Source organism: Gigantopelta aegis, chromosome 4, assembly GCF_016097555.1.
Source record: "Gigantopelta aegis isolate Gae_Host chromosome 4, Gae_host_genome, whole genome shotgun sequence".
NCBI lineage: Eukaryota > Metazoa > Mollusca > Gastropoda > Neomphalida > Peltospiridae > Gigantopelta > Gigantopelta aegis.
The window spans coordinates 89760989-89788945 of record NC_054702.1 but is presented as its reverse complement, the minus strand read 5'-3'; the positions used below and the strand labels follow the sequence as shown (position 1 = coordinate 89788945).

The following is a 27957-nucleotide window of genomic DNA, read 5'->3' as shown; positions in this document are numbered from 1 at the left end:
GTTCTGTACATGTAACTGCATGGATGAGTGAGTGAGAGAGTGAGTGAATGAATGAATGAACGAATGAATATATAACAACACTCCAGCACAAAAAAAATAAAAATAAATCAGCCATTGGGTGTCAAAGATTAACATCACTTTAAAATTCCAAAATTATTCATAAAAATAATGTAGACAGCTATGAAAGAGTCGAATTTATGAAAGACAAAATGAAGTATATTAATATTAAATATGAAAAAGACAAAAATAAACGCTTTGGTCAGACAATGAATTTCTTTATATATAGAGCTGTGGTAAACAAACCAATATGGCACCGAATTGTCGACATAAAACATATTTGAAAACATTATCACAGATGCATATAGAACTACTATTAAAATTGCCAAGATATACTGAATATGAGCTGTATTCGTCAGTCTCAAGAAAACAGATGGTAATGTCGCCATCCCTGCACCACGAGGAGGATCAGCATACACGTGGGACATCAATCTAATTAAAATTAGCTCCACTATTACATGTGGATCTAAATCCACCAATCAAATCCGTACTTGCAGAATCCTGCCAGTGATTTAAAACTAACAACACTGCGTAGTCCCCAATGTCCAGGTAACATTTCGTCTGTAAATAATAATTTAAATATTGACCAATCACACTTCGCCTTTTATAACGTTATTTGGGAGCATACAAATTCTAAAAATATCGGGCGAGTCTATTTTAGTGGCCGCAGTACAGCGAACCATACCAATACGTAGGCCTACGGGGTGGGTTATCAGTCTTCAATTTTACATTAAAAATTATTTATTTATTTATAAAATTAAAAAAAAAACTAAATCAGTCTTCAGTTTTACATTACAAATTATTTATTTTATAAAATAAAACATGTTTTAAGGCATTCGTAATTCACACGAAACATGTCGTATACACTCAGGATAATTCGGAATGTTTTCAAATTATTTTTAAATCACTGGCAGGATTCTGCAAGTAAGGTTTTGATTGGTGGACATGAGCTCCAACTGGCTGTCTTTAGATCCACATGTAATAGTGGAGCTAATTTTAATTAGATTGCGTGGGACATGTAAACGACAACTTTATTGACAATAAAAAGCTAGCCAAACTTTATTGAAAATTAAAAAATAAATACTTTTTTTTTTTAAAGGCAATGGTATTGGTATGTACTATCCTGTTTGTGGAATGTGCATATACGATATTCCCAACTAAAAATTGGAAAGAGACGCCCATATGTCCAATGCCATATAACGATAATTAAAATGTGCTAAGTGAGTCATTAAAATAAAACATTCCTTCATTCCTCGGAGACTCTGCCTCCTGGTTGTCCCCTCCCAAATAATGATGTTAAGACACACCAAACATTGTTTAAAATGTATTTAGATGTCATTAAACAAATATTTTTTTTCTTTTCATTTCATTTCACAACAGCATTGTACCTAGCCATGATTGTCAATCATACTTGTTTCTTTTAACTAATGTCTTCAAGACAATTCTACCATGTAGCTGTTCAGAAAAGACTAGCAAAAATCACAATTCTGTCAACAGACTTTATTTTACACTCATGACAACATTTTTCCAAATGAGATTCAAATTTTTTAATTGGTTAACCGAGTTGTTACTGTGGATTCCTTATAATCGAAAATATGACATTTTCATATCACAAAATCTCAATCTTTGAGCATTCAAATATTGTTTCATATTATTATATATATAATAAAAATAATATTAAAAAATTCTTCAATAACATATGTTTGCAGATTTGCTGCTAGTACTAGCAACTCACCAGCACAATCCATTTACAGAATCGGTATATTTTGACAATGTATATACAAAATTCCATGTAAAATTACTCTTTAAAAGTGAGTATTTGTGTTTTAAAATGAGTTTAGGTATCATCAAACATGTACGGATATGTGTACATGTCTGATAAGCATACAAGTAGAATATACAGCAAAATCTCTCTAAACCAGACCTCCGTAAACTGATATTCCCACAATACTGGACATTTTCCAGTCCCTTTTAAAATATCAGTAGGGGATAGAATCTCTCTAAACTGGATACCCCTTAAAACTGGACATTTACTTGGTCTCATGGGTGTCCAGTTTGGAGGGGTTTCACTGTGTAAGTTACAGGATGACCTACATGTTATTGTTAAGTATTTATTAAAATTAGTAAAAACTACATTACAAGCCATAATGCACATCATACACATACCTACACACTTTGTTTGAAAAGGTTTTAGTTGACAATGATTAAAAAAAAAACATTGACTACATTAATGTCTGTACATATTTATTTCAGTAAATCATTGATATTTTTAAGTCTATGAGCAAATTAAACAACAAACTCCACAAAATTATAATCATGTAATTTCTACCTCAACACTTCCTACAATAATATCCAAATTGCACACTTTAAATATTTATCTACATAAAGTTGTACAATTTGTTCATACATTGTCAAGTAACACTTAAAACTATAGTGTCATGTCTCTTACATTCGCTTTCATTGGGTTGAATTCCTTTAACAAATGGTTGGCATATTAAAGGTTAAGTCCAGCTTATTAAACACTCATGTTCACCAACATGATCCCAATACCGAAATGACCAGCTGCCAGGAACTGTCTTGCAGAAAGTCAACTGTTACATTAAATTACACAATTCTTCTTCCAACACTGAACCGAAGATTAAAAATGTAACCAGTTAATGCATCAGATATCCCTTATATAATACAATGATTCTCTGGTGGAACACACTGTCCTTGTTATAGGTTTGAGGTAAGCACATACAATTTAGTTGAAGACATCACACACACAGCAAGCTAGCCAGACAACCTGAAAAAAAAAAACCCACAAGATTATTAAATTAACATTACTTATTTCATAAACTAAAACAAAACAATATATTATTTTTATTACATACTGACAACCAAAAGAAATTATACCAACACTCTTGAGAGACTACTGAAGAAAAACATGCATGTTTAAAATATATACATTAATGAGAGTGGTGTTTTGGCATTTTGGAGAGTGGTGTTTTGGCATGTTGGGAACAAAATTTCAATCCATGAAAGCAGAAATTTATTTAACCACCATTTTATTTCCAATAAAGGAAATTAAATAAATTGTTCTTGGTATAGTTTCTTTTGGACGTCAGTATATAATTATGCTCATTGTGACTAAGTACTGCATTGACAGCCAGGAACTCCAGAGTCATCAAAAGACAGCTCAATATGTTCATACAGCCACAAGTATCAAAAACACAGCTTAATATTTCCCCAAATTCTCCAATAGCAACTTTCATAATAAATCACCAGTTATTTAAAGGGACATTCCTGAGTTTGCTGCATTGTAAGATGTTTCAGACTAATAAAATATTTCTACAATTAAACTTACATGGTAAATATATTTTCTTGTTTAGAATATTAGTGTCTGTATATTCAATGTGTTTCTGGTCATCTTAATATTTGTAAGAAGCCTAAACTGGATTTTGTATTCAAATAATTTCATACATATGAAAAAAAATATTTTAGGAAATAAAATGAAATTTAACCTAGTACAAATATTAGAATGATCAGAAACACATATATAGTAATATACAGCCCAGGGCTAGCTCTGTCACTCAACAAATTCGCCAATTGCGAATTGTGAAAGCAGTTGGTGAATTTTATTTTAATTTGGCCAAATAATGGTATATTGACATTTTTTAGAAAATAACTTGATTTTCTGCAATTTTTCAAGTTGAATAGACAATTTGGCAAAATATTTTTCTCACCCAGAGCTAGTCCTGCAGCCACTAATGTTTTATGCAGAAAAATTTGATATGTAATTACAATTTGTTAAAAAGTATCTGTTAGTCGATAACAGATTAAAAATTGCAGCAAACTCAGGAATGTCCCTTTAATTTACATGAAATAAGATCAATACCAGATTAGTGGGTGTGTCTTTCTGTTTTTCTTTTCTGTGGTGATGGTGGGTGGTGAGAGTCATTCTTTTATTATTTAAGTCTCAAAAGATCTCGTCTAGGAACATAGGGTGTTGGAAGAGAATGGTGATCTATGTATGGGCCTACAGCCACACCAGATGCACACTATAAAGAAGTTACCAGTCAATACGGACGACCTGTGGATGGAAACACTAACAATAAAAACGTCTTCATGGTTTTGTGTGATGGCAAACAGTGTGGCTCTCATTTCAGTCAATAAAAATTTGATTCATGCTGATGGATACAATGCACAGGCAAGGTCTAAAGTATGTCTAAATATACATTAAATACTTTCAAGTGATATATATCTTTCTAAGGGAGCTCAAATTTTCCACATCTTGCATCAGTAATTTCACATTAAGACGAGGACAATGGGGTCTATAGCTATATCCAACTGCGAATTTCAATAAGTGACAAATTCTGGGATGAAAAGTTATACTTTCTATACACGATGATTTATAACCGGATAAATGACTACTGCCAACTACCCTGCATGTCGCAAGGAGTAACACTTGAGTGCCTATACAACACACATCAGTCAGTATAATGGAGAGGTAGATTTACAGAGGTTTACTTGGGGGACGATAAGACATATTTTCATATTTATATTTAACTAATATTCACACATGCTGTCTTTGGCATGCAACTCTGTTGCATTCCTGGGCTGTCGGCCTGAATTAATGGGTTGGTGTAACAAAGGCAACCTTCTATTGATGCAAACATGCAAGATACTCATTCCAGTTACATGAAATGGGTCTTTTAAATGGGGTTTTTTTTTCTTACTGACAGGACAGCACACACTACTGCCTTGGATTTTCATGCTTTATATCACTTGTTCAAATGAAACAAAAATTTTGTACGCTGAAGGTGTCCCCAGGTGACCCCCCACCCCCCAACCATTCCCCTACCCCAGCTCCAAGAACATTTTCTAATTTTTAAATGTATTTTCCGAGGTAGTACAGGGCTTGAAAAAGTGGTCTGCTAAAAACAGTCATTTTTTTTTTACACCTAGCAGGTGGACCAGAAATTTACCTGCTAAAACCAGCAAAAAACTGCAGGTCAAGAGATGTATGTATGACTATCTCATTTACTATTTAGCTTGTGATTCTGTTCTATTTTATTTTTAAAACCGGCCTCGGTGGCATCATGGTTAGGCCATCGGTCTACAGGCTGGTAGGTACTGGGTTTGGATCCCAGTCGAGGCATGTGATTTTTAATCCAGATACCGACTCCAAACCCTGAGAGTTCTCCGCAAGGCTCAATGGGTAGGTGTAAACCACTTGCACCGACCAGTGATCCATAACTGGTTCAACAATGGTCATGGTTTGTGCTATCCTGCCTGTGGGAAGCGCAAATAAAAGATCCCTTACTGCTAATCAGAAAGAGTAGCCCATGTGGTGGCGACAGTGGGTTTCCTCTCAAAATCTGTGTGGTCCATAACCATATGTCTGACGCCATATAACCATAAATAAAATGTGTTGAGTGCATCGTTAAATAAAACATTTCTTTCTTTCTGTTCTATTTTAATTCCATAATGCTCTAAAATACATCTAAGAAGTCTTAATTTTTCACACACTATCTCAAACCCTCCCCTGCCTTATTTTCAGCAGGCCATATTTCTTTTGACCTGCTATTTAAAAACAAATAACAGCAAGTTATACTTTACTTTCTATTTCAAGTCCTGGAACATAACCCTATAAACTTCACTTGCCAGTCTAGACCCCCCACCGTGCACAATTTCTGACACACATGCCTGGTGTCAATCCTTAAATTACACCTCAGGTGCACGCTCTACTAGAGTTGGCAATCGGTGGGAATTTCATCACTGATCATTGGTTATAATTAGTTTGCACCAACCGATCAACTATCAATTATACTATCGGTTAGAATAATATAAACTTAAGAAAGTTTTACATTAGGACTATGCACCTATGTCCTGTTCACCAGCAAAGCCTTTTCAAATTTTACATTTAATACAGATTCAATATCTGTTTTCTTTAGGTACACATGAAAACAAGGCCACACGCCTGCATATAAACTTTTGGAACAATTAGTTAACATTTCCCACAATTGGACCAGCCTCAGTGGCATCGTGGTTAGACCATCGGTCTACAGGCTGGTAGGTACTGGGTTCGGATCCCAGTCGAGGCATGGGATTTTTAATCCAGATACCGACTTCAAACCCTAAGTGAGTGCTCTGCAAGGCTCAATGGATAGGTGTAAACCACTGCACCAACCAGTGATCCATAACTGGTTCAAAAAAGGCCATGGTTTGTGCTATCCTTTACTTTACTTTACTTTCCCACAATTGATTATGCATTTTTATGATCATCGTCATATTGGTAAAGCCATTTCAATTATAATTGATCATTACAACATATCACTACACTCTACCACTATAAAACCCACCAAATGCTACCCTTACAATACTATCACAAATGGATAATGTAAGTCTCTCTTTTTTTTATTCCATTTTGCAAATTTTAATAGGTACATATTAAATTCTCAAACTAATCAAATAAGACGAATCTCAAAACTTGAGTCCTACATGTGCAGGTAAACCAATACACAATAATAAATCTTTCTTTACCACAATAAAACATGAAAAGAAAAAAATATTATTAAAACATTCTGCAGGTGTGCGTGTGTGTTTGCACATATTCCGAGACTGTTTGACCAATATTTCACCACCCAACACCTGACATATCAAAACCTATTAAATGGCCCATAAAAATTCCATTGTAACATTTGAACAGGATCACACAATCTAGGGCCTGATTTGGCATGTGCCTGGGAGATGAGACAAAATCTTACACAACTACTTCATATCACTTTGAGACGAATTCCTGCATCAAATACTCCACCATACAGACCATGCACGTGTTAAGGTGGCCACCTCTTTCTCGTTATCGCAGCTAACGTAGTGTTCATAAAACGGGACACCTATTCCGTGTGAAAGGGCAATTGAAAGTAAATATGCACTTTATTCTATAGTAACAAAAATCCTTCCACTTAAGTGGTATTATGCAGCCCCCACCTGGGCTACATTATACGACGGATCAGGGAGCTGTAAAAGATTTTGTGGTTTCTCAAATCAACAGGTAAACAGCAGCGTTGAGAGGCTCAGTGACAAGTGTCAATGACACACTACATGGGCTGAGAGATTGCCAGTCCATTGTAGCACAAACGAATGTCAACTCACACAAATGGCCACTTGATTCAAGTGAACACCTGGCCACAATGCGGTAGAACAATCTTGTATTTCACGTGTCCCATGAATGATGACTTATTTCAATGGTACAGCCTGAATGTCTTATCAGCTCATTCAACACAACAGCTAATCCATGGCTTGTGGTAGTAATAAATCTGGATTTAACCTCCCTCAAAGCTTTCTCTTCACAGTTTTAACGCACCGTGATTGATTGATTGATTGATTAGTTAATTTAATTAAAGCACAAATTATTTATAACTATGGTTGTAACACAGAACAATATGTAACATCTGAAAACATTTTGAAAACTATCACAGTTAAAGAGTTTTTAAATTAATCAATTAATAAAATTTTATCGCTATAAAAAACAAAATGTAAAATTTATAGTTAAACCTGCAAGTCTAGCCATCTGTTTTAGGCAGCCACCTGTCTTAAAATACCATATTACTACTCTATAGAATCTAATATATTACAAGGGGCAGGAGTCAGTTGAGCACTCGCTTGAGGTGCTTGTGTCGCAGGATTGAACCACCTCAGAGGATCCATTCAACTGATTGGGTTTTTTTCTCCTTCCAACCAGTGCACCATAACTGGTCAAAGGCCATGGTATGTGCTTTCCTGTCTGTGAGAAAATGCATATAAAAGTCCCTTGCTGCATTAAGAAAATGTAGCACGTTTCCTCTGTTGACTACGAGTCAGAATTACCAAATGTTTGACATCCAATAGCCGATGATTAATATATCAATGTGCTCTAGTGGTGTCATTAAACAAAACAAACTTTAACTAACATACAACAAACTGACCTGTATTAATCTTTTAACAGACCACCTTACTAGTCTTCTGAACTTAACAGTACAGACTAACCTGTTTAAGCAGCCACCTGTCTTAATAGGCTACCACACTATTTTCCTGAATTTAATATATACTGAGAGGCATAAATAACGCATTGGGTATTTCGCTGATATTTTCTTATAGAAATATTGTCATCAGTATTAGGCATGCAGACACATGATATAATGGTAACAACTGCAACTGAAAGAAGATATTGTTCAAATCGGGATTTAAAAAATTTAAAATGTGGTTTTAAACAAAAAACACAACTGAGTTTTTTGGCAATAAAACAGCACTTTTTTAAACATTACTTACCATGGCATATTAAAAAAGACAGAAAACACAAAAAAATTGTTGCTTTTGGGGAGACAAGAGCAGGCAATGCACATGCAAAAAAAATTCATATACAATATTGTATTGTAATAAACACACCAGTTATGCTTTTTGCTGAAAACTCATTTTATTCAATTTTTTCTCTGATTTGAACAAAATCCTCTTTCACTTACAATTATTACCAATATATTATTTGTCCACATACTTAATATATATGATTCGACATTTCTATAGAAGATTATTCAGTGAAATAGCCATCGTGTTATTTATGCCTCTCAGTATAGAACAGACTAACTTAGATTATATGCAGTAACTTGTCTTAAAAGGTAAATCACTGGGTTTTTTTTAAACTACCGTAACATAGTACAGACTAAACCATAATAATAACTAATCTGTCCTAACAGGCCACATTTTTCTTTCCTCTTAGGCGGCTGCTTAAAAAATATTTCACTTTACACGGTCAGTATCTAAAAGTATATTTTTTACATATAAAGTTTTCAAAAACATTCTCCATTCACTAGTGTTGAAAACATTCTCCATTCACTAGTGTAACCAGGGGAGTATGTAGGCTATGCCCACCTTCCAAAATGTATATTTGCCTTTTGCCCCATAACATGAGTAAGAAAACCATGCCTCCCACTCCCACCCCTAAACTCCATAGCTCCATGTTACATCAGGGCTCAGCTTAGCTGACAATAGACAAATGAGGTTATTGCTAATTTTATACAGAATGACTAAAACATTTAGGACTGTGCTAATAACATTTAGCAATAATAATAATCATACTCAGTAAATTCTCATGAAAAGTTCTAAACCTCAACATTTTGATGCTGAAAGGACTGAACCAAACAGATCAAGATAAAAGTGGGTTGTTGTTTTCAGTGAACAAATTATGCCATCATGCCATTGATTCATTTCTAGATCTCCTGGGCTCATGAGGTCACAGACATCAATGTATGATTATGGATTGTATGTGAACATCCTTTTTAGTGTGACTTTTACAGATATTTACTTCAAACGGCTAATCCTACCCAATAATGGCCGTTAATATACTAGTTACAGGAAACTGGTTGGCACCTCTTCTGCCGTGGACCAAGCTACTGGACCTGCCTAAAACTGGGCCCAGGGTGAACATGCCTGAACCTTGAATGAATATGGGCATGTTAATTTTGTTTAGAGTTTGGAGAACAAGTGAGCATAAATCCATTAATGGGGATTGATCCTACAACCCACTGCACTTCAGAAACTGCTCTACCATTGAGCCACATCACATCCTTAAATTTGATATATTGTAGGATACTGTATTAAGCAATTATGGTATTATAATGAGATCAATATGTTTTATGAAGCAAAATAATAATAATAATAATAATAATAATATGCCCAGAATCAATATTAATTTTTGCACTCCTTAAAACATTATATTGGTCTCATCACAATGCCAAAAAAAAAAAAAACCCTACACATTATATACAAGCAAGTTTACTGTGCAATCCAGCAAGAACTATAAGTTTTGCACAATGATGACATTCGTGACACACTACATCATTATCTTTAAGATGCTACAATTTTTTTATTCTGTTAATAAAATCGAAAGGGGATTCCCCATTTTACACTGGAAATAGTGCAATATATTGATTTATTGGTTCGCAAAACCACAGAGTGGTGCAATATGATCTCAAATTGAATCACACATGACTCAACATTAACCAATTGGAAGTCATGCAGAATATGCATGAGATAATAATATTAAATAACCATTTGTGTTGTTGGCATTATTGCACTCTGGTTCAGTTGGTTTGGTTTGTGTTCAGTCATGTTTGTTTATTGGTGTCAAGGTTCCACACATGTTTCCATCTGGGTGTAAACACTACCAAATGAGACTGAGTTAATAAAAGATTTCTAAATCACATTCTATCAGTTTGACTAATCCAAGCATTTATATAGAGGATAATAAACAAGTTACCAGTTATTATGAAATTTATGTTCAGAGTGAAATAATTTTCAGTTGTCACAAGCTTTAGGGTGTATACTACCAAATCAAATCCCATAGACGACAATAGTAACATATGTGGCTAAAACTCCTACCTGCAACGTATCAACCGACATAAACGCCACGGATATAAATACTACCGCCCCTTACACTTAAAGTGAATCAGAAAAAAATGGGGGTCAAGCTGCTCGTTTCTGAGATAACGTGTAGCGTCTATGACTACCCTAGTTTGCACAAAATTCTAGTACTTTTTTTTACAGGTACCCCATACATGTTTCAAGCACAAGGCTACTTGACACATTGGTACTAGATGAAATAAAATTGCACATTTTTTTTACCCAGATGAAACTATTCTTTTTCACAACCAACACACTCACATTTATAACCAATCACAGGACTTGTGGTGTTCACTTCTCTATCAAAAGTTCGGTGCACCTCGAACTTTGACCCAGCCGGAAGTTATTTGGTTTAGTACTACCTTTAGTGAGTGACAAATAAAAATTATTTCATGAGTGACATAAATTTGATAATAACTGGTACAGAGTTTGTTATTCTATTTATTACCTGAGCTATTTTTTCTCTCTAAAAGTCTCTAAAATGATATAAACCACTTTACGCACTGTTCTGAGTATTGCTATAACTTTGTAATTTAATCACATTTATAGATAATTTTCAAAAACAAAAGTTCTCTTTATTCTGGTACAAAATGTATGATTAACTGCATTAAAATGACATTTTGTTATAAATTTAACACCAAAAACAGACAGCTGTAAATCCAAACTCTTTAAACTACATGACATCATTGTGTATGTTTGCCAAATTGTGATGATGTCACATTTAGTACCGACAAGGTCATTGATTTGTAAGCGTCAAATCATCCAGTAGTATTGTTTGTTAGACCAATGTATGATAATTTCTCAGTGAGAAATTATGATTTTTATTTTTCCCTGTTATGAGTGCCTACTGGAGTAATAAAAGAAAATAATACATACAGGTTGGAATACAAAGCAACATAAACAACCAGTTAATCATCACAGTCATTCACATAGTATTTAAATATATATGTAGTCAATGTTTTACTTGTATTTATACTCTGCAGATTATAAATAAACCTGTTTGAAAAAAAATTGACATCAATTCAATGTATGATTAGTATTCCTATTTGTTCTTTTTTTCTCTCATATTTTTGCATTACATAATAGGATACTACATGCCAAACCACAAATTAATCCATTTAATATCTTGATATAATTACATGTAATTTGAGAACATCATCACTGTAATGCTCTGCCACTGAGCACGACAATTAATCATGGTTCACGATATTTGCTGTTTTGGGCTCATGGTCCAATGCACCGTTTTTCAATTTGTGAATGAATAGCAGTTTAATTTGAGCTTTTAAAATGCCACATCAGCATTTTTGTAGCTTGCATTCTGCTGGGAATCCCGATGATATGGCAAGGTATTTCAGTCAAACACAGTGCATCATGCGATGTGTGTGAAAGGGCTACCTCAGACCATACACACACTATCATGGGTGTTGTAAAATGGTAAACAAATTGTATTTTTGTTTTCTAGTTAAAATACAGTTTTGTCCTTTAGTTTTTCTTTTTATGATACATTTATTAACAATTATTTTACAAGTGATCATTAAAAATTAAGTTTGTTGCTCTTAAAATAGTTTATTAAACAAGAATTCTACAGAATTAAATGTCTCACCTACCATGAACACTTTTGGTTCACTGTGATGAACATTCATAGGTGCATCTATAAACCAAGCTTCATTGACTAGGACTTATAGTTTGTGACACTGTGATGAACATTCATAGGTGCATCTATAAACCAAGCTTCATTGACTAGGACTTATAGTTTGTGACAAACTGATCTAAACACGAAAATTATCATTAAACTTTAATGCAAAAGTTGACACTGTCACCACCATTGCCATCGGGAATATAATACCTACATCTCACCTTTTACTTTATACAGGGAAGATAAAAATGTGTGTGATAGCTGGCGTACTTTCAGAACATATTATGAATAAATCAAACCATGGATTAAACTGACATAATTAGGGAATAAAATGAAGATGTAAATTGGTGATGGTCAGAGTCATGAGAGTATCATTTGTCCTGCTTTAGTGGAAATCTGCATGCTGGAACTTGAGGACAAGTCAAAAATGCTTTAGCCAATCAGAGGCTAGAGCAGCCATATTAGATTTTCAAATCATCGCGAAAAATAACACTTGGTCATGCCATGAGAAAACTGTTTATCCAAGTATGCATGATGAAACATGATGGCTATGTACTGGATTTTGAATTGGCCCCCTAAATAACAACATTAGCAGGACCACGAGAAGATCTTTTGGACCACGTTTGGTTGAAGTGACCAAAAAAATAACAACACTTTGTAAGAGCCTTGAGAGAATAATTTGAATCCACATTTGTTTGAAATCTGGTCTCAGTCAATCATTGGTCCAGGGTGGTGATCTTGGGTTTTAAATTGGCATTAAAAGTAACACTTGGTCAGGGCTATGAGAGGATCATTTGGACCAACTTTGGTTGAAACCTGTCTGATGGAACTTGAGAAAAAGTCGAAAATGTCTCCAGGGTGACCATCTTCGATTTTATATCAGCTTGAAAAAAATAACAACATTTGGTCAGGACCACAATAGGATTATTTGTACCAAGTTTGATGAAACTAGAGGAGAAGTAAAAAAATGTCTCAGTAAATCAGAGGCCAGGGCAGCCATCTTGGATTTTGAATTAGCTCAAAATATAACAACACTTGGTCAGGGCCATGAGAGGATCATATGAACAGAGTTTGGTTGAAACCTGCCTGGTGCAACTTGAGAAGAAGTAATCATTGTCTCAGTTAATAAGAGGCCAGAGTGGCCATCTTGGATTTTGAATTAGCTAGAAAAATAACAAAACTTGGTCAGGGCCATGAAAGGATCATTCGGATAAAATCTAGTTGAAACCTGCCTGGTGGAACTGGAGTATAAATTAAAAATGTGAAACATTGACGGATACGGCACATTGGAGCCAGACACTGTACCATGATGCAAGTTCTCATGGCCCTTTAGACCAGGTTAGCTAAAAATCCTATTTTCATGACAAATTGATTTGTCTAAAAAACAGACCCCAATGACCACTTAAACATCTGGAACTAACTGTGTGAAGCTGTATGAAAATATAACAAGAAATGTAATAATGTTCAATCATGTGGAATGTGCTTCCTGTCTGTGGAAAAATGCATATAAAAGATCCATTGCTGCTAATTGAAAAATGTAGCGGGTTTCATATGATGACTATGTGTCAGAATGTTCAAATATTTGAAATCCAGTAGTTGATATTTAATTAATTAGTGGTAACGCTAAACAAAACAAACTTTTTTTCTTTAACACTCAAGAATTCTGCCAAGAGCAAAGTACTGTAAGGTATTCTTAATTTCACAGTCACGTGGTAAGCTAGCAACCTGGACAAATTCCCGCCTATAAAATAATTTGTTGTATTAGTGAAAGAAATTATTTGCAATAATTATGTAATATTTCAATGAGCTCTGTGGTCCAGTGAATAAGCTGCTGAGCTGTCAAGCTAACAACAGTGGTTCAAATTTCATAAATGTTGGCTCACACTTTCATTAATTTTTTATCTTTCACCCTCTGCCTATCATTCTCTTAAAAAAAAAACACAACAATTTCTCCCATTATGTCAATCTGTTTCGACCATGTTCTTTTAGTTTTGTGCAACTCATCTTTTGAGCTGTCCATACCATCACCTACCAGTGTTAACTTCCTCTATGGGTGTCTGTGTACTTCCCTGTACCCACCTGGCATCATCGTCCTCTGCCGTTAATAAAGCTGGTCTGACCCACAGCACTAACAACCACCGGTAGGAAGAGAGTAGAGTAGGTGGTTACAAAAGCCTCATAACAATGCCAGAAGTAGTAATCTTTGAACACTCTTCGAAGTGGTCAAACCACTTCCACAGCTAAAATTGATGGGAAATGCCAGGTATGAGGTATGGATGGCCACAAGAGACAAGCACTTGCTGCAGTTGGAAAGTCAAGGACTGGGATGTGGAGATGGACAGCAAAAAAACATTTAAGGATAATAGCTGCCAGATTGGGAACAAATAAGATGGAAAGGAAAGGAATGGGGTAAAAAAAAAAAAAAAAAAGATTTAAGCATGTAGTCACAGATTATTTTAAAAGTAAAGTAACAATTACTTTGAGAGTACTTATAAAACAATACATGTCCCTTACCTGGCCCAACAGATGTTCACATCTCTCCTAAGTTCAGGGGCCATAATTGTGAAAAATGGATAAATCACCATGAATGTTAAACTTGGTCTGTAATGGTACATGATAAAGCTATACAAAATTCTATCTCAATATCTTCTGGCATTGACAAAAACTAAAAAAGCTTGATACATACAAGGGTCTCCTAAGTCTAGGGCCATAACTATGTGAAAAATGGGTAAATTGCCATAAAAGTCACCCTTGATCTGCAACAGAACATGATAAAACTATTCATAAAAATTTCAGCTCAATATCTTGAGGCATTGCTGAAAAAAGGAAGAAAAAAGCTTGAAAACTAATTTTCATACATTTATCTCCTAAGATCAAGGGCCATAACTCTCCCAAAAATGGATAAATCACCATGAAAATCAAACGTGATATGTAACAGTACATGATTAAGCTATACACAAAATTTCAGCTCAATATCAACAGACACTGTGAAAACTATATGTGGGACAGATGGACAAACAGCACAGAGACAAACAGATGGACGGAGATGAAACCTATAGGCCCCTCCAATTGTACTGGTAGGGAACTAATAAATACATTTGGCAGGAAACCCAGGGCTCACCCTGCCCTTTGCCAAATTGTTAAACATTTAGTATCTGACTAATAAACTGTTGTTTAAATTAGACACTTTTCAATAATTTTCAAACAAATATTCTACATATCTGAAAACTTGGAAGACAACATTTTACAACTTTGATAGAGTTTTTTGACAACATATTTTGTTTATTCAGCTAAAGCATATGTTCACTGGGAAATATGTTCACATGAAAACAAAGCACACCAGCAGCTGAGACGCAGGGACTCAGGGCACAATAAATTTCAAACTCTTGGGTCACCGGAACTCGGTTCACATGTTTTTTTTACCTTCAGTGGTAACTCACTATTCGGTTATGTGAATGATATGTCTTTTTAAAGAAATTATTATCTAATTATTTTTTTACCTGACATACATTCATGTTTATATGTTAAAATAAAAGTAAAAACAAAATGGATATATGGACATAAAAGAAAGTTTGCTCAACTGCAAAGATTTATGAAAAAATATGGGTATTTACAGTCAGAAGTAAAACAGAGTTTTCTACTGATAAATGGGGATGTGATATAGGGTCACTTGTATGGGTTAGAAAGGCCTCTTCAGAAAAGTGGACCTGCCTGGTGCTTATCCAGTTCAGAGTCAAGACCAACAGAATCTGAGCCTGTAAAGTCATGGCAACACATTGCAAATTGCATGCATGTGACATCACTAAAGATGTGAGTCTTGACACTAAAAGTTTTATAAGCACAGACCTAGGTTTTAAAATCTAGAACAACCTACACTTGACTTTATCCTTGTTTTATCAGTGTGGATCTACCACTGCTTCTAAGATTCAGCATATTCATAGGCAGTGCACAATGTCACAAAAATGTACGTTTTTTTTATGTCTTTAGTAGCAGATTACTCTTAGGTATGATAAATTCCATTATTTCACAAACATTTTGCTTAATGGATCTCCAATAATCCCAAACTAAAACATAAAATAGTCTTGTATATCAAAATATAAATATGTTGTTTGCTGTATGCACATGTATTAAACTGAAAACCAAACAAAATGTCTATCACGCCAAGGGACATAACTCCCAAACATAATTGTGACTGGTGCCCTATCTAATTGTCTGTACAAAATATAATGTACTTAAATTACTATGAAATCACTTTTGTTCATGTTGGTCTATTTTTCTGTAATGTCTGAACTAGTGCAGTCAACCTCTCCAATGTATTATTATATACATATAATATGAATTTATAATACTGCCTTTTCAATCCACGAATCTATGTCTTGTTATCAAAAGCATGAAAATATAAGCTCATTTCACAGTATGTTCTTTTTAAAATATAGTATTGAACAGAAAGTGATGAATGTCTGACAAATAAAGGAACAAAGAACAGACAGACAAGCCAAATCGAATTCAATCTTTATTTTCTGTAAAGTGATAGACCCTAGTTTTTTAAACATTGTGACAAAGTTTTTACTATTAGAACTGTTTTGATATTTAAAATTAGAAGTTACTTACATTTTATAGTTGAGATAATTCATTTTGATATATTCGTAACATTTCTGGTCATCCAGGTATTTGTAATACTCATAATACATTTTTCATAATTCTAAAAATGCTCGTTCGTCTGAGAAGCAACGGTTATCGAGCTAAACTCTGATCTATTTTTAGATGCTATATCCCTGTTTAAACCTCACAGCCTTTAGTTTCACTCTATTATAACTTTATCCAGATATATTACCCGTTTGTAGATTAGCCAAACTTAGTGTCCATTTTCACCGGCTGAAATTAGGGTCTGTGCCTTTAACAGTTTTTCAAGCCATCCGACTTACATTGCTTCTTCCCATTCCTCAAGTGTGAGTCTTTAAATGTTTTATAGTAGGCCTACATTCATCTTCACGTGTACTTTTATGTAAATAAAATCTAATAATTGTTAATAATTTCATACACTTCAATTTCAACCTAAATACACCTTTAGGGTACACACAATTTGTTGACAGCTGAATTACCGGCCTCGGTGGTGTCATGGTTAAGTCAAAAGTACTGGGTTCACAGCCCGGTACTGGCTCCAACCCAGAGCGAGTTTTAATGACTCAGTGGGTAGATGTAAGACCACTACACCCTCTTCTTTTTCACTAACAACTAACCCATTGTCCTGGACAGACAGACCAGATAGCTGAGGTGTGTGCCCATGCCAGCGTGAACTGTAATTGGATATAAGCACAAAAATAAGTTGACATGAAATGAAATGACAGCTGAATTCTATAACTTTCCATGACTTTTTCAGGATTTTTCGAATCAGTACAGCACTGACAGCAATTATCATCATTGAGACATAAATAACCGAATGTCTGGGGCATCACTGATGGCACTTTTGTCTTGCTGGATAAAAATTACTGCCATTGATAAAGATCCTTGATGACAGCAAAATGCATGCACCTGGTATATATTATCTGCTAGTATTTAACAATACATGTATAATGATGTGTTCTGTTTTGGTGTGTAAACAGGCCACATATCACAGTTATCTTCCCATTTGGTTAGCCAGAAGGCTATCCGCACAAGGACATGCATGTAGCCTGCTATTTGACTGTGATTGTTTTATCACAGACAACTTTGTAGTAGCAATTATTAAACTGAAGTTGATAGGGGAGAGCACATAGTTTGTAAATATGTTAACAACTGCCATAGGTTGTGTCAAAATTACCATCGGTGGGTGGTTTCACCAATGGCAAATTTAAAAAAATATTTTTTAGAGCACTGCATTAATATCATTTTATAATAAATTGATGTGAATTGCCACACCTCTAGAGTTATTTCAAATGGGAAAAATATAATCTACAATCCCATGAGATAAATAAAAATTTAATGACATTTCAGATCTGGCACAGTGAGTTAATGGTTAGTTGCGAGTGGTTAGTGAGATAGATGTCACTAAGGTAGCTTTGTATCTTCCATCGAGTCCTTAAAACTTGCTCTGGGTAGACACAGGTATCAAGATGTGAACCCAGTACTTACCAATCTGAAGTGTAATGGCTTAACCACTATACCATTGAGGCCAGTACTTCTAATTAAGCTACGTTTCCATATGTACGTTTTTTGTGTACATACAGTGGGAAACCGCGAATCTGTATATGTTGATTGTTTCCATAACCATGAAAGCATAATGACAGAAATTAATTTCGAAAGGATTACAGTAAAAACATCGGTCAGTTTAGACTTCTTGCCCATATTGATGAAGATGCTTTCTTCCGTAATTTCTTGTGGGATTACGTTCTTCGGTGAACCCATGAAAAATTGCTCATAAAGTGATTCCAGTTCATGGATAGCATGGATACACAAACACATTATTTTTATAATTCATAGACTTACGGATTTACGGAAAACGTATATGTGGAATTGTAGCTTTAAGACGATTTATATGCTTAGCATAATGTTACTTACTGTGTCAATCTGTGTCATTTTGTGTTGTGTATTTATTCGCTGCTGCAATTGCCTTCAAGCGTTCCAACTGATACTCATTGCCAAAACGCCTGTAACATAATATACAAATTAAAAAAACAGTATTATCATTTATAATCTGGTATATGGATCTGTTTAAAGTATTAAAACATAAATATCAAATAATTTATAAAATCATAAATTAATGCCTTACCCAGGGAACATTTTGTTTTCAAAATCTCGACTGTTTAATGTTTTAAAATTGTGTAGTGATCTCTGAAACTTGTATAGCGAATTGCGACGTGATCTGAACAACTTGTTTCCCTATTACATTAAATTTTGTACCTATCATCAGAACTAGCTCTAGCTTCCCAGTTTCGTTCACTAAATAATTACCCAACCTTTCAAATTATGTTGTCAAATATCAAATGAATTTACCAATTACATTTTGTATTTTGAGATACATTTGGGATTTTCTGATTTAAGCATTGCTTATTTATGAAACTTAGCTTTTGTATTAGTAATTTTGTTACAATGTAATACTCTCATACTTATTAGTAATAGAATGAGAGACCAAATGAATCCCACTTTTATGTATATTGATACAAAATTTCTCCATTTGTATGAAAGTTGTACGGAAACAAGGTAAGTTTAACTTATACAATGCTCATTATTAATACAGCTGTATATATTCTTATGTCCATCCACAAATAGTGGTACACACAAACATATCAAAACTAGCAGGTACCATATATGGAGATGCCCTAATGTTTAAAATAGTTTTGTCAATGTTATATTCTACCTGTTAACTCTTATCATATAGGGTACTTAGAAACATGGAACAGAAAAAGTCTTCAACACCGGACCCTCTATAAATGAGAATTTTCTCAAAATAACACATTTTTCATGGTCCTTTGATTAGCACATCTTCTAACATTGAGGTTTACCTCTCTAAACTGAACACCGAAGTAATTGTACCCTTTAAAAGCAGACAATCAGTAGGGCTTGAATTCTGTTGAAAGAGGGGCACTACAATTGTTGTCTTAGAGGGGCATGGGATCAGGAGGGCACCAGAGCAAAGTTGAGGGCACACTAAGACACAATAAGGTGTAGAATGGTAAATTAAGATGTACTTTATGGGACATAATAAATGAATAAAATAAATGCATTAAAAAAATGCATAAATATTTAATAAAATAAAAATGACTGAAACAATTTTGCTGGAACTGGAAATGTAAGAAACAGTATTGAACAATCGTTTTTAATTTGATGGTAAACATGAAATTACACAACTTTGGGAGAATGGTGGTAATCTGTTTCATTCTACTTCATTCATAAATATATAGTGCTTAAAACACATCATAACCAAATTAAGTGTATATCCCTACTTAGCATCTTTCCTGGCCGAAGTATGGTAGGCTGCAAGCTTCTGGTCTCTTTCATTCATTTTTTCTACTTGTCGACTTCTACTTTGGCTGAAAAATATAATCAGAAACAAGCAAAATGAAGACAGTGAAACTATTATTAGTTGTCACAACCTTTAATGAGCTTATTTTTTTATATTTTTTTTTACAAAAGATGAATGTGGTGGATCAGGGAAAGAATATTTTGTTCACGACACTCCATATCATTTAAACAATGTGGTCTATAGTTAGAGAAGAAACCCACTGATTACCGTAATATGCACTTCCCCACAAACAGGATAGTCACATACCACAGCTTTTAATAGTTATGGATCATTGGATGGAATCAGACAATAAGGATGATTGGAAAGGAACGGAATATTTGTTTTACAAAACCGTAGCATATTTTAAACTACACTGTAAGGCTATTTGCTATTTCAACATATTGTCAACTGAGAGAGAGACAGAGACAAAGAGACAGAGGGTAAAGAGAAAGAGGGTAAAGAGAAAGAGACAGCTATTGTGTACGGTACTTTTCAAACTCCAAAATTGAAAACTGACTTATACCTGCACACAACAGAACAGCAGCATAAAGTTATAAAATTGTTAAAATATGTTAAAATAATATACTTACTAAAATGTGAAGTAGTGCATCATTCCACCAAAAATAATTAGTCCCAAACATCCGAGAACAATCCTGTGATTGGCAATCCTGTTTATGCCCTTGAAGCCATAGTAACCACGTTGCTCAGCTTGCTGTTCATAATTTTTGTCTTCTGCTTGGTCTCTCCAGTGCCACAATGTTTCATCATAGTAGAACTGGCCTTCATCAGCTCTGAAATTAAAACATATATTGTGAAAATTAAACATTATATTATAAAAATTACATTTTTTTTTGTAATTTGTCAATAACTGGAAAAAAAAATATCCTGTTCAAAACTTCACTTAAATAAATATTCTAATTCCACATATTTGCAAGAATGAATCTAACTGGATCTCAACTAAAATTCAGGTGGTAAAACCAGTGTTTTACTGACTGCAATTTTCAAGTCGAAATATGTTGCATGTTAAAGGTAGACTAAACTCCAACAAGAGCCTTATGTGTTAGAAAGATGCATACCCAGACCACCAAGACATACTGACACTTTAACAAATGAAAAACGCGTAATTTTAGAATTAATAAAAAACCGTGATTATTCCTGCTAACTGGGGGCAGCCATTTTGTGACATCAGCTCAGGTCCAACTTCTCTATTATGCACAGTGTAAACAAATGCTCTAATTTACGACAAGGTGCTTCGCTTTCATCAACCTGACTTGTAAAACAACATAAATGACTTGATAGTATAATAAACTATTTAACTAAACATATTTCAATTTGCATCAATATAACGAAATGGAGTTATAGGTTTTTGTGTTTCTTAAATCCAAAGAAAAAATTATTTGGCCTATTGGTAGGATACGTTCAAGCAAAAACTACCACTCACGATACCCAAGTGATAATTTTCTTTTCTCTGGTACTACGTAATTGGTCAGTTTTGTGATTTTAGATGGGAAAGTCCACTTAATCAAGGGTTTTACAGAATTACTTACAGTAATAAAGCTGGTAAAGTCCATTACGATTTGAGGTTATCACACAATACCATGTGATCTTTATAAAAGAGGCACGTCTTTTTAGTGTGTCTAGACACAGTGTCTAGGGACCGTCTAAATATACACCTGCCAATCAAGAACCACAGGTACAGGCCACGGAAAGAAGAGACCAATTAAGCAAGAAAACACTCTGACTATTATTTCAGTACATGGGTTAATTTATATACAAAATATAAGATAGTTATTTCAACACTTTGACAATGGTGGTTTATTTTGTATTGAAAAATAAACCACATATTGTCATATAAACATTGCTGTTACTGGGATGAATATTATTACAGGACATTGCGATGCTTCCGCAAAAATCAGGTATGTTTTGTTTCTTCAGTTCGAAGACTAATTTCTGACATTAGGTATTACGTAACCACCAGCTCACTGGGATGGTACAAAATGGCTGCGCTCGTTATGTATACAATAGCTGTCACATTTAACCGTTTTATTAATTAACTATACGATTATACTTGTTGATATTAAGCAATAATGTGCATTATGTATCGTTGAATATGCACACCAGTCCAAAAGCCTTGCTTTAGCATTCCTTTAAGTGTGTATTTTCGCATTCAAACATGTACATAGATCTGTTTATCAAAAAAAAATATATAGATATCGGTTAAACATACAGTGGATTCATACACTAAGTTGTGTTTTCTAATACAGACGCCCATAAAAATATTTACCCAGCTTCATGTTGAAATCCTGGACGGCTTGAAGAGCCAGAGGTGTGTGGTCCATATACTGTTGACGCCTCATACTGCTTAGCCTTCACTCGGTACGCAAGAGTCTGGTCATAATCCTTTCGGTTGGATGGCTTTATTAGAGTAGAGTACGCTTCATTTATTTTGATAAATCTCTCATGAGTTTTAGGGTCCTTGTTGATATCTGGGTGTAACTGAAAAATAAAAAATAAAATTGTTGTTTATACATACATGTGTAACAGTTGTTAAAAATAAGTATATCGATTTCACAATTCATTATTTTCCATTATTTCTTTTCTTCTATTATCAGGGTTTGAAATAGGGGCACTGCAATTATTGCCTTAGAGGGAAATTAGATCAAAAGGGCACCACAGGAACTTTTGAGGACACATTATGGCAAATTAATAAGTTCTTTATAGGGCATGAAGACAGAATTTTTTTTTTTAAATGACTAAAATAGTTTTGCTGGAACTGGAAATTATTTTTCATGTGCCAAATGGACCACTGTATACAGATATCAGCTATTGCATTTACAGACTCAACAAGAAATGTGTGATGTTGTTTTCTAACAAAGCCCTATATGCACAATAATATAAATTTATTAATAATATACATGGCCATACATTCTAGACAAATTGTTGGCTATTAAAGGGACATTCCTGAGTTTGCTGCATTGTAAGATGTTATTGACTAATAAAATATTTATATGATTAAACTTCCATATTAAATACATTTTCTTGTTTAGAATATCAGTGTCTGTATATTCAATGTGTTTCTGGTCGTCTTAATATTTGTAAGAAGCCCAAACTGGATTTTGTCTTCACATAATTTCGTACGTACGAAAAAACTATATTTTAGAAAATAAAATGAGATGTAACCTAGTACAAATATTAGAACGATCAGAAACACTTTTAATATACAGCCACTAATGTTTTATGCAGAAAAATATATTTGATATATAATTACAATCGTTAAAAAGTCTCTATTAGTCAATAACATCTTAGAAATTGCTGCAAACTAAGGAATGTCCCTTTAAACTGTGTTGAATAATTTACCACAATTTGCTTGCTAATCAGCCATTTCACTGTTTACAACTTCTTTGTTACTTCGCCTATGTAATAAAACACTGAGCAGAAACTTTGGTAAAATGAAAACAAAAACAAAAAGTAAATTTTTCAAAATAGAAAACTGAAAATTACAACCTCTTGATTTTGCTACATGGACTTTGAGCCCTGCACAAACTGAAATTCTGCTTAATGTGAAAAGGGATTTTAGTTTGTATAACCTTCATCTTTTTTTCATTTTAAAGAAATGTTAGTTTTGATTACAGAATGTATTAAATGCAAAACACAATAAATGTGTCATTAAACTTGTATTATTTCCAGCCCATTTAAAAATTAGTATAACTGCTGTCATATAAACTATTTTTGCAATAAACATTGGTCACTTTTAGCAGTAATAGTAGTAAACTTGAAAATTATTTTAATTGATCGAATGTAGAACATTACATCATGGTTTACATTTGCCATAATACACAACTTGCCAGTTTGATCATGTACGAAGAACGAAATTATATGTGCAATGTTTGATCAGTCTGGCTTGTAAAACAACATAAATGTTCTGACAATATAATAAACTATTTAACTAAACATATTTCAATGTGCATTAACAGAACAAAATGGAGTTACAGTATGTTTACCATAGCTGCTAAAATCCAAAGAAAAACATCTATACTAGTAGACCTAGTGATGTTTGAGCAGAAACGATCATCCACGATAACCAAGTGATATTTTCATTTTGAAACTACATGTACATAATTGGTCAGTTCTGTGATTTTAGATGGGACATCCTACTTAATCAATAGTATTACAGAATTATTTACAGTCCTGGACAGATAGCCTAGAAATCTGAGGACACTGTTCTTAAACGTTAAATGGACATAAGCACGAAATATAAGTCAAAATGAAATGATTAGTACATGTATTGTACCTTCTTTGAAAGTTTAATGAAGGACTGTCTGATTTCCTTTGATGTAGCACTCTTATTTATTCCAAGAACTTCATAATGAGTACGAGAACAACATCTAAAATGTGAAGTAAAAATATCTTTATAATACTTACAAAAATCACCTGTGAAGTTATAAAATTTCACTGGAAAATATTTTATAAATTGTAAAGTATATAATTTTGATTTTATGAACATTTTAAACATCTTTTTTGTTAAAACTTTATAATCCAATACATTTCTTGCTTATATTTTTAATCCAACTATATATTGCTTTGTCCCGTCCATTTCACTTTATTATAAGTTGCCAGTCAGTGAGAAAAAAATGTATATGAGATGAAATTAAAATTTACATAATAAATGTACATTAAAAATAATTTAACAAACATTATGTTGCAACTATGTCAACCAAAGTCTTCATATTACAAAACTAAGAATCTGAAATTAGTTTTTATTTAAAATGATATGGAAATATGTAACATGATTGAAACAATTTACCTATTTTGCTGGATCTGCAAATGATGTTTCTCTTGTTCTGGGTCAATATGCTCAGAGAACAGACGAGAATATGGCATAACTTAGATTAAAATGTATCTACAATGTAAAATTAAAAAATATATTTTCACAAAAATGCATACCATGACAAAACCTTTTTTCTTCATCTAAAAGATATTCATAAATGAATAATTCAATTCATAATCACAAATATCCTGTGGAATATGTACTAATTATTAAATAAAAGCGTGTTAAAAAGCACATGACTTTAAATTGACTTTCACAGACCTATATATTATCTTAGCACGACTAGCTCTGGGTCAGCAGAAAATTTGGCAAAATGATCTATTAAACTTTAAAAACTGCACAAACTAATTTATCTTGTAACAAAATATCAATGATTTCATGAAATTATTTCACTAAATTAAAATAAAATTTGCCAATTGTTTTTTTAATTCACAATTGGCAAATGTCAGAGCTAGCCCTGTATATATATATTATATTCAGCTTAGTGTACATGTAATATGAAAATTTTATTGCTTTTAAAACGTTTACAAATATTTGATCAATGACAAGTAACAAAAACAAAAATTACATAAGAATAATACAGGTTATAGATGTCAGCATTATTCTAAGACTTGTCGTTTGTTTCTGTGTATTTTGGTGTTACAACCTTATTTTCATGTTAGTTTTATATTATTTTGTTTCTAAAATGACCTATAATAGTGGCAAGAGTCATGTTTTTTCCTTTTAAAAAAATCCAGTGCAATTATAATGCATGCAGGTCAAATACTTCTAAAGGTCTGTTCTTAAAATGTCAGTTAAAATAAAAGATTAAATAAAATATCAAAATAATAAATTAATAATGTAGTTTTTTAAAGACAAATATATTCCGAATGACACACCAGTTAGGCCTAAAGGATCATTTCGCTTTAAACCAGTTCACACCGAGTTGTTTTGCCCCTTGATCGGGTCATATTGCCCTCCGCCATGGGTAGTTTTGTGCTAAAACCGTGTCCTTTAACCGTAACTGTATACAGCAATAAGGTCAACATGACCTGTTAGTGTTACCCGCCTAAGCCATCATGGTTAAGGTTAATAACCCTAGTGGATATATACAGTGAAGGGTTCCAATATACTGACATCTTTCTTCACAAACACTAACAAGCAACCTCTAACCAGGACATAGAATAGGCAGATGAGAGTTAAATTAGTGTAATAAGTGAACCACCGGCCATGTCACCGCATGTGGGTTCATGATCATGATATGAACAATTGTCTGACAGTCACAATGACATACTGCTTAGCAATAACTTTAACACATATCCAATTAGATCAAAGACATGTTCAACTCAATATGTCAATAATATACTTTAAAAATTTAAAATATACGTATGACAGTCACGATTTAATCAAAGCAAGTAATTTAAACGCGAAACGTGCCAACACAAATACAAGCTATAACAAGTTATCTGCCCTTGATATTCTTTTGCGTAATCTCAGTTTTTCAGTAAGCAAATTTGAAGCTGAAATATTATACCTATACTAAAACGTTATGTTACCTCTTCTATGGCTATCGAAATTATGGAATTACATAATGTGGCAACTACATCCACACTGACTAACGATGGGACTTCCAAAAAATATCCTTGCCACTTGACTCGTCCTAGGCCTACTAACAGTCGACTTTCGTTTCTCAGTGGTTAAAATCCACTTTTGCTACGCTTTAGACAACTACGTTTTTACCGTAGCCAACAAGTAACAACACACCAGTCGTTCTAAAATACTTATTTGCGGCGTTTGTTGATCACTCGCCGTATACGTCTATTTCGCGCCACTCTAACGTTTGTCATAAGGCCTCGGTCAGATTTATCCGTTTTATTTTTATTGCACCTGCTTCCGTACACGTTATCCGCCGACCGTTGTCCATTTGGTACGAACACACATGTGACGTCTTTCAGTAAAGGAATGTCCGCATGTCGACATTGAACATACTTTCTTTTTCTAATCGGGAGTGGGAATTCTCCTCGGATCAGCTGTTTTCTTCACATGGAACATTGCGTTTCCTCCAAAATGTGTCAGATGACACAGATTTTAACCTAGGATTTTAAGAATTTCAGGGAACCCTCGAGAGTTCCTTTTTTCTTTTTTTTTAATTCACCAATTCCCACCAGTCTAATATAGGGGCGAATCCAAGGATGGACGCTGGGATCACAGGGGTGCCGAGACCCCTTTGTGAAACGTTAGGATTCAGACCCCGTTTCTGATTCATGTTGGCACATGTTTTGTTTTAAGCTACATGTGGTATTGAACAAACAATTGAAAACAGGCACTGTGTATGCTATGATGGTCGTAATGTTCAAAATCATTCCCTGCACCAATTGACCTTTTTTCTTCTTTTTTTAAAATGTTTTGGGTAGGGAGCGCATACCGTTAGCTAGCCCGAGTACCGTGACTGTAAGAGAGCAGGTCATTTCAGTCGCGCCCCCTATTTACTCCCTCACTAGAATTGGGTTTCTGTGGTCAGTTGGGGTCCGTCTACACCTCAAACCGTTTGGAACTCTCGCAACAATTAAATCTCACTTTGCTCCCACACTATAGTGGGTAGAGCTCTGTGTCCTGTAGGATATGAAGTCCATGGTTTTATTTTCGTACCAGCTAGAGCCCAACGATTCTTAGATCGATGTTTATGCTGTCACATTGGGTAGCCAAACTTCGTTTCCAAGCTTCTAACAATTGCATGACGTCATTTGTTAATGTTGAGATTAGTGAGTAGATCGCAATGCCGGGCAGAATACCAACTCGATGGTTTTATTCTTGTTCTAACCCGTGCCCAACGATTCTTAGATGACGGTTTATGCTGTTGGTAGCTAGACTTCGCTTCGGGGGTTCTAGCAACTGCGTGACGTCATTTGTCATTGTAACAATATTGAGATTACGGGGTAAAGTGCAATGCCGGGCAGAATATCAACTCTTAGGTGTTATTCTCGTTCTAATGAAGTTGAGGGTTTTCTCTAGTTGCAACCAGAGCACAACGACCCAAACTTTGCTTCCAAGCTGCTA

General features: G+C 34.1%; 1 protein-coding gene across 3 annotated transcripts; it reads right to left on the bottom strand.

Annotated features, from left to right (window-relative positions):
• Positions 1–1542: 1542 nt before the first annotated feature.
• On the bottom strand, positions 1543–26741 carry LOC121371372 (dnaJ-like protein 60). Of its 3 annotated transcripts, XR_005957793.1 has the most exons (9): positions 26457–26741; positions 24898–24993; positions 24385–24478; positions 22378–22589; positions 20684–20884; positions 20035–20121; positions 18650–18738; positions 3935–4129; positions 1543–2842 (listed from the first exon to the last, which is right to left on the bottom strand). XR_005957793.1 is itself a non-coding variant. In XM_041497206.1 (8 exons), exons 2-7 carry the CDS (start codon positions 24972–24974, stop codon positions 18654–18656), a joined length of 756 nt encoding a protein of 251 aa, XP_041353140.1. In that variant the 5' UTR covers positions 24975–24993; positions 26435–26715; the 3' UTR covers positions 1543–2842; positions 18650–18653. The 3 variants fall into 3 exon arrangements, 2 of the variants coding, with proteins under 2 accessions (XP_041353140.1, XP_041353139.1); XM_041497206.1 differs by lacking the exon at positions 3935–4129 and having other exon boundaries at positions 26435–26715; XM_041497205.1 differs by lacking the exon at positions 3935–4129 and having other exon boundaries at positions 26457–26708.
• Between the last annotated feature and the right edge of the window lie 1216 nt (positions 26742–27957).

Excerpts from the sequence above, each read along its gene's own strand:
- LOC121371372 (XM_041497206.1), bottom strand. The coding sequence starts at position 24,974 with ATGCCATATTCTCGTCTGTTCTCTGAGCATATTGACCCAGAACAAGAG. Across the intron at positions 24,479-24,897 it reads TTGCAGATCCAGCAAAATAG|ATGTTGTTCTCGTACTCATT; the intron begins GTAAATTGTTTC and ends TTCACATTTTAG. Across the intron at positions 20,122-20,683 it reads ATGCACTACTTCACATTTTA|CCAAAGTAGAAGTCGACAAG; the intron begins GTAAGTATATTA and ends TATATTTTTCAG.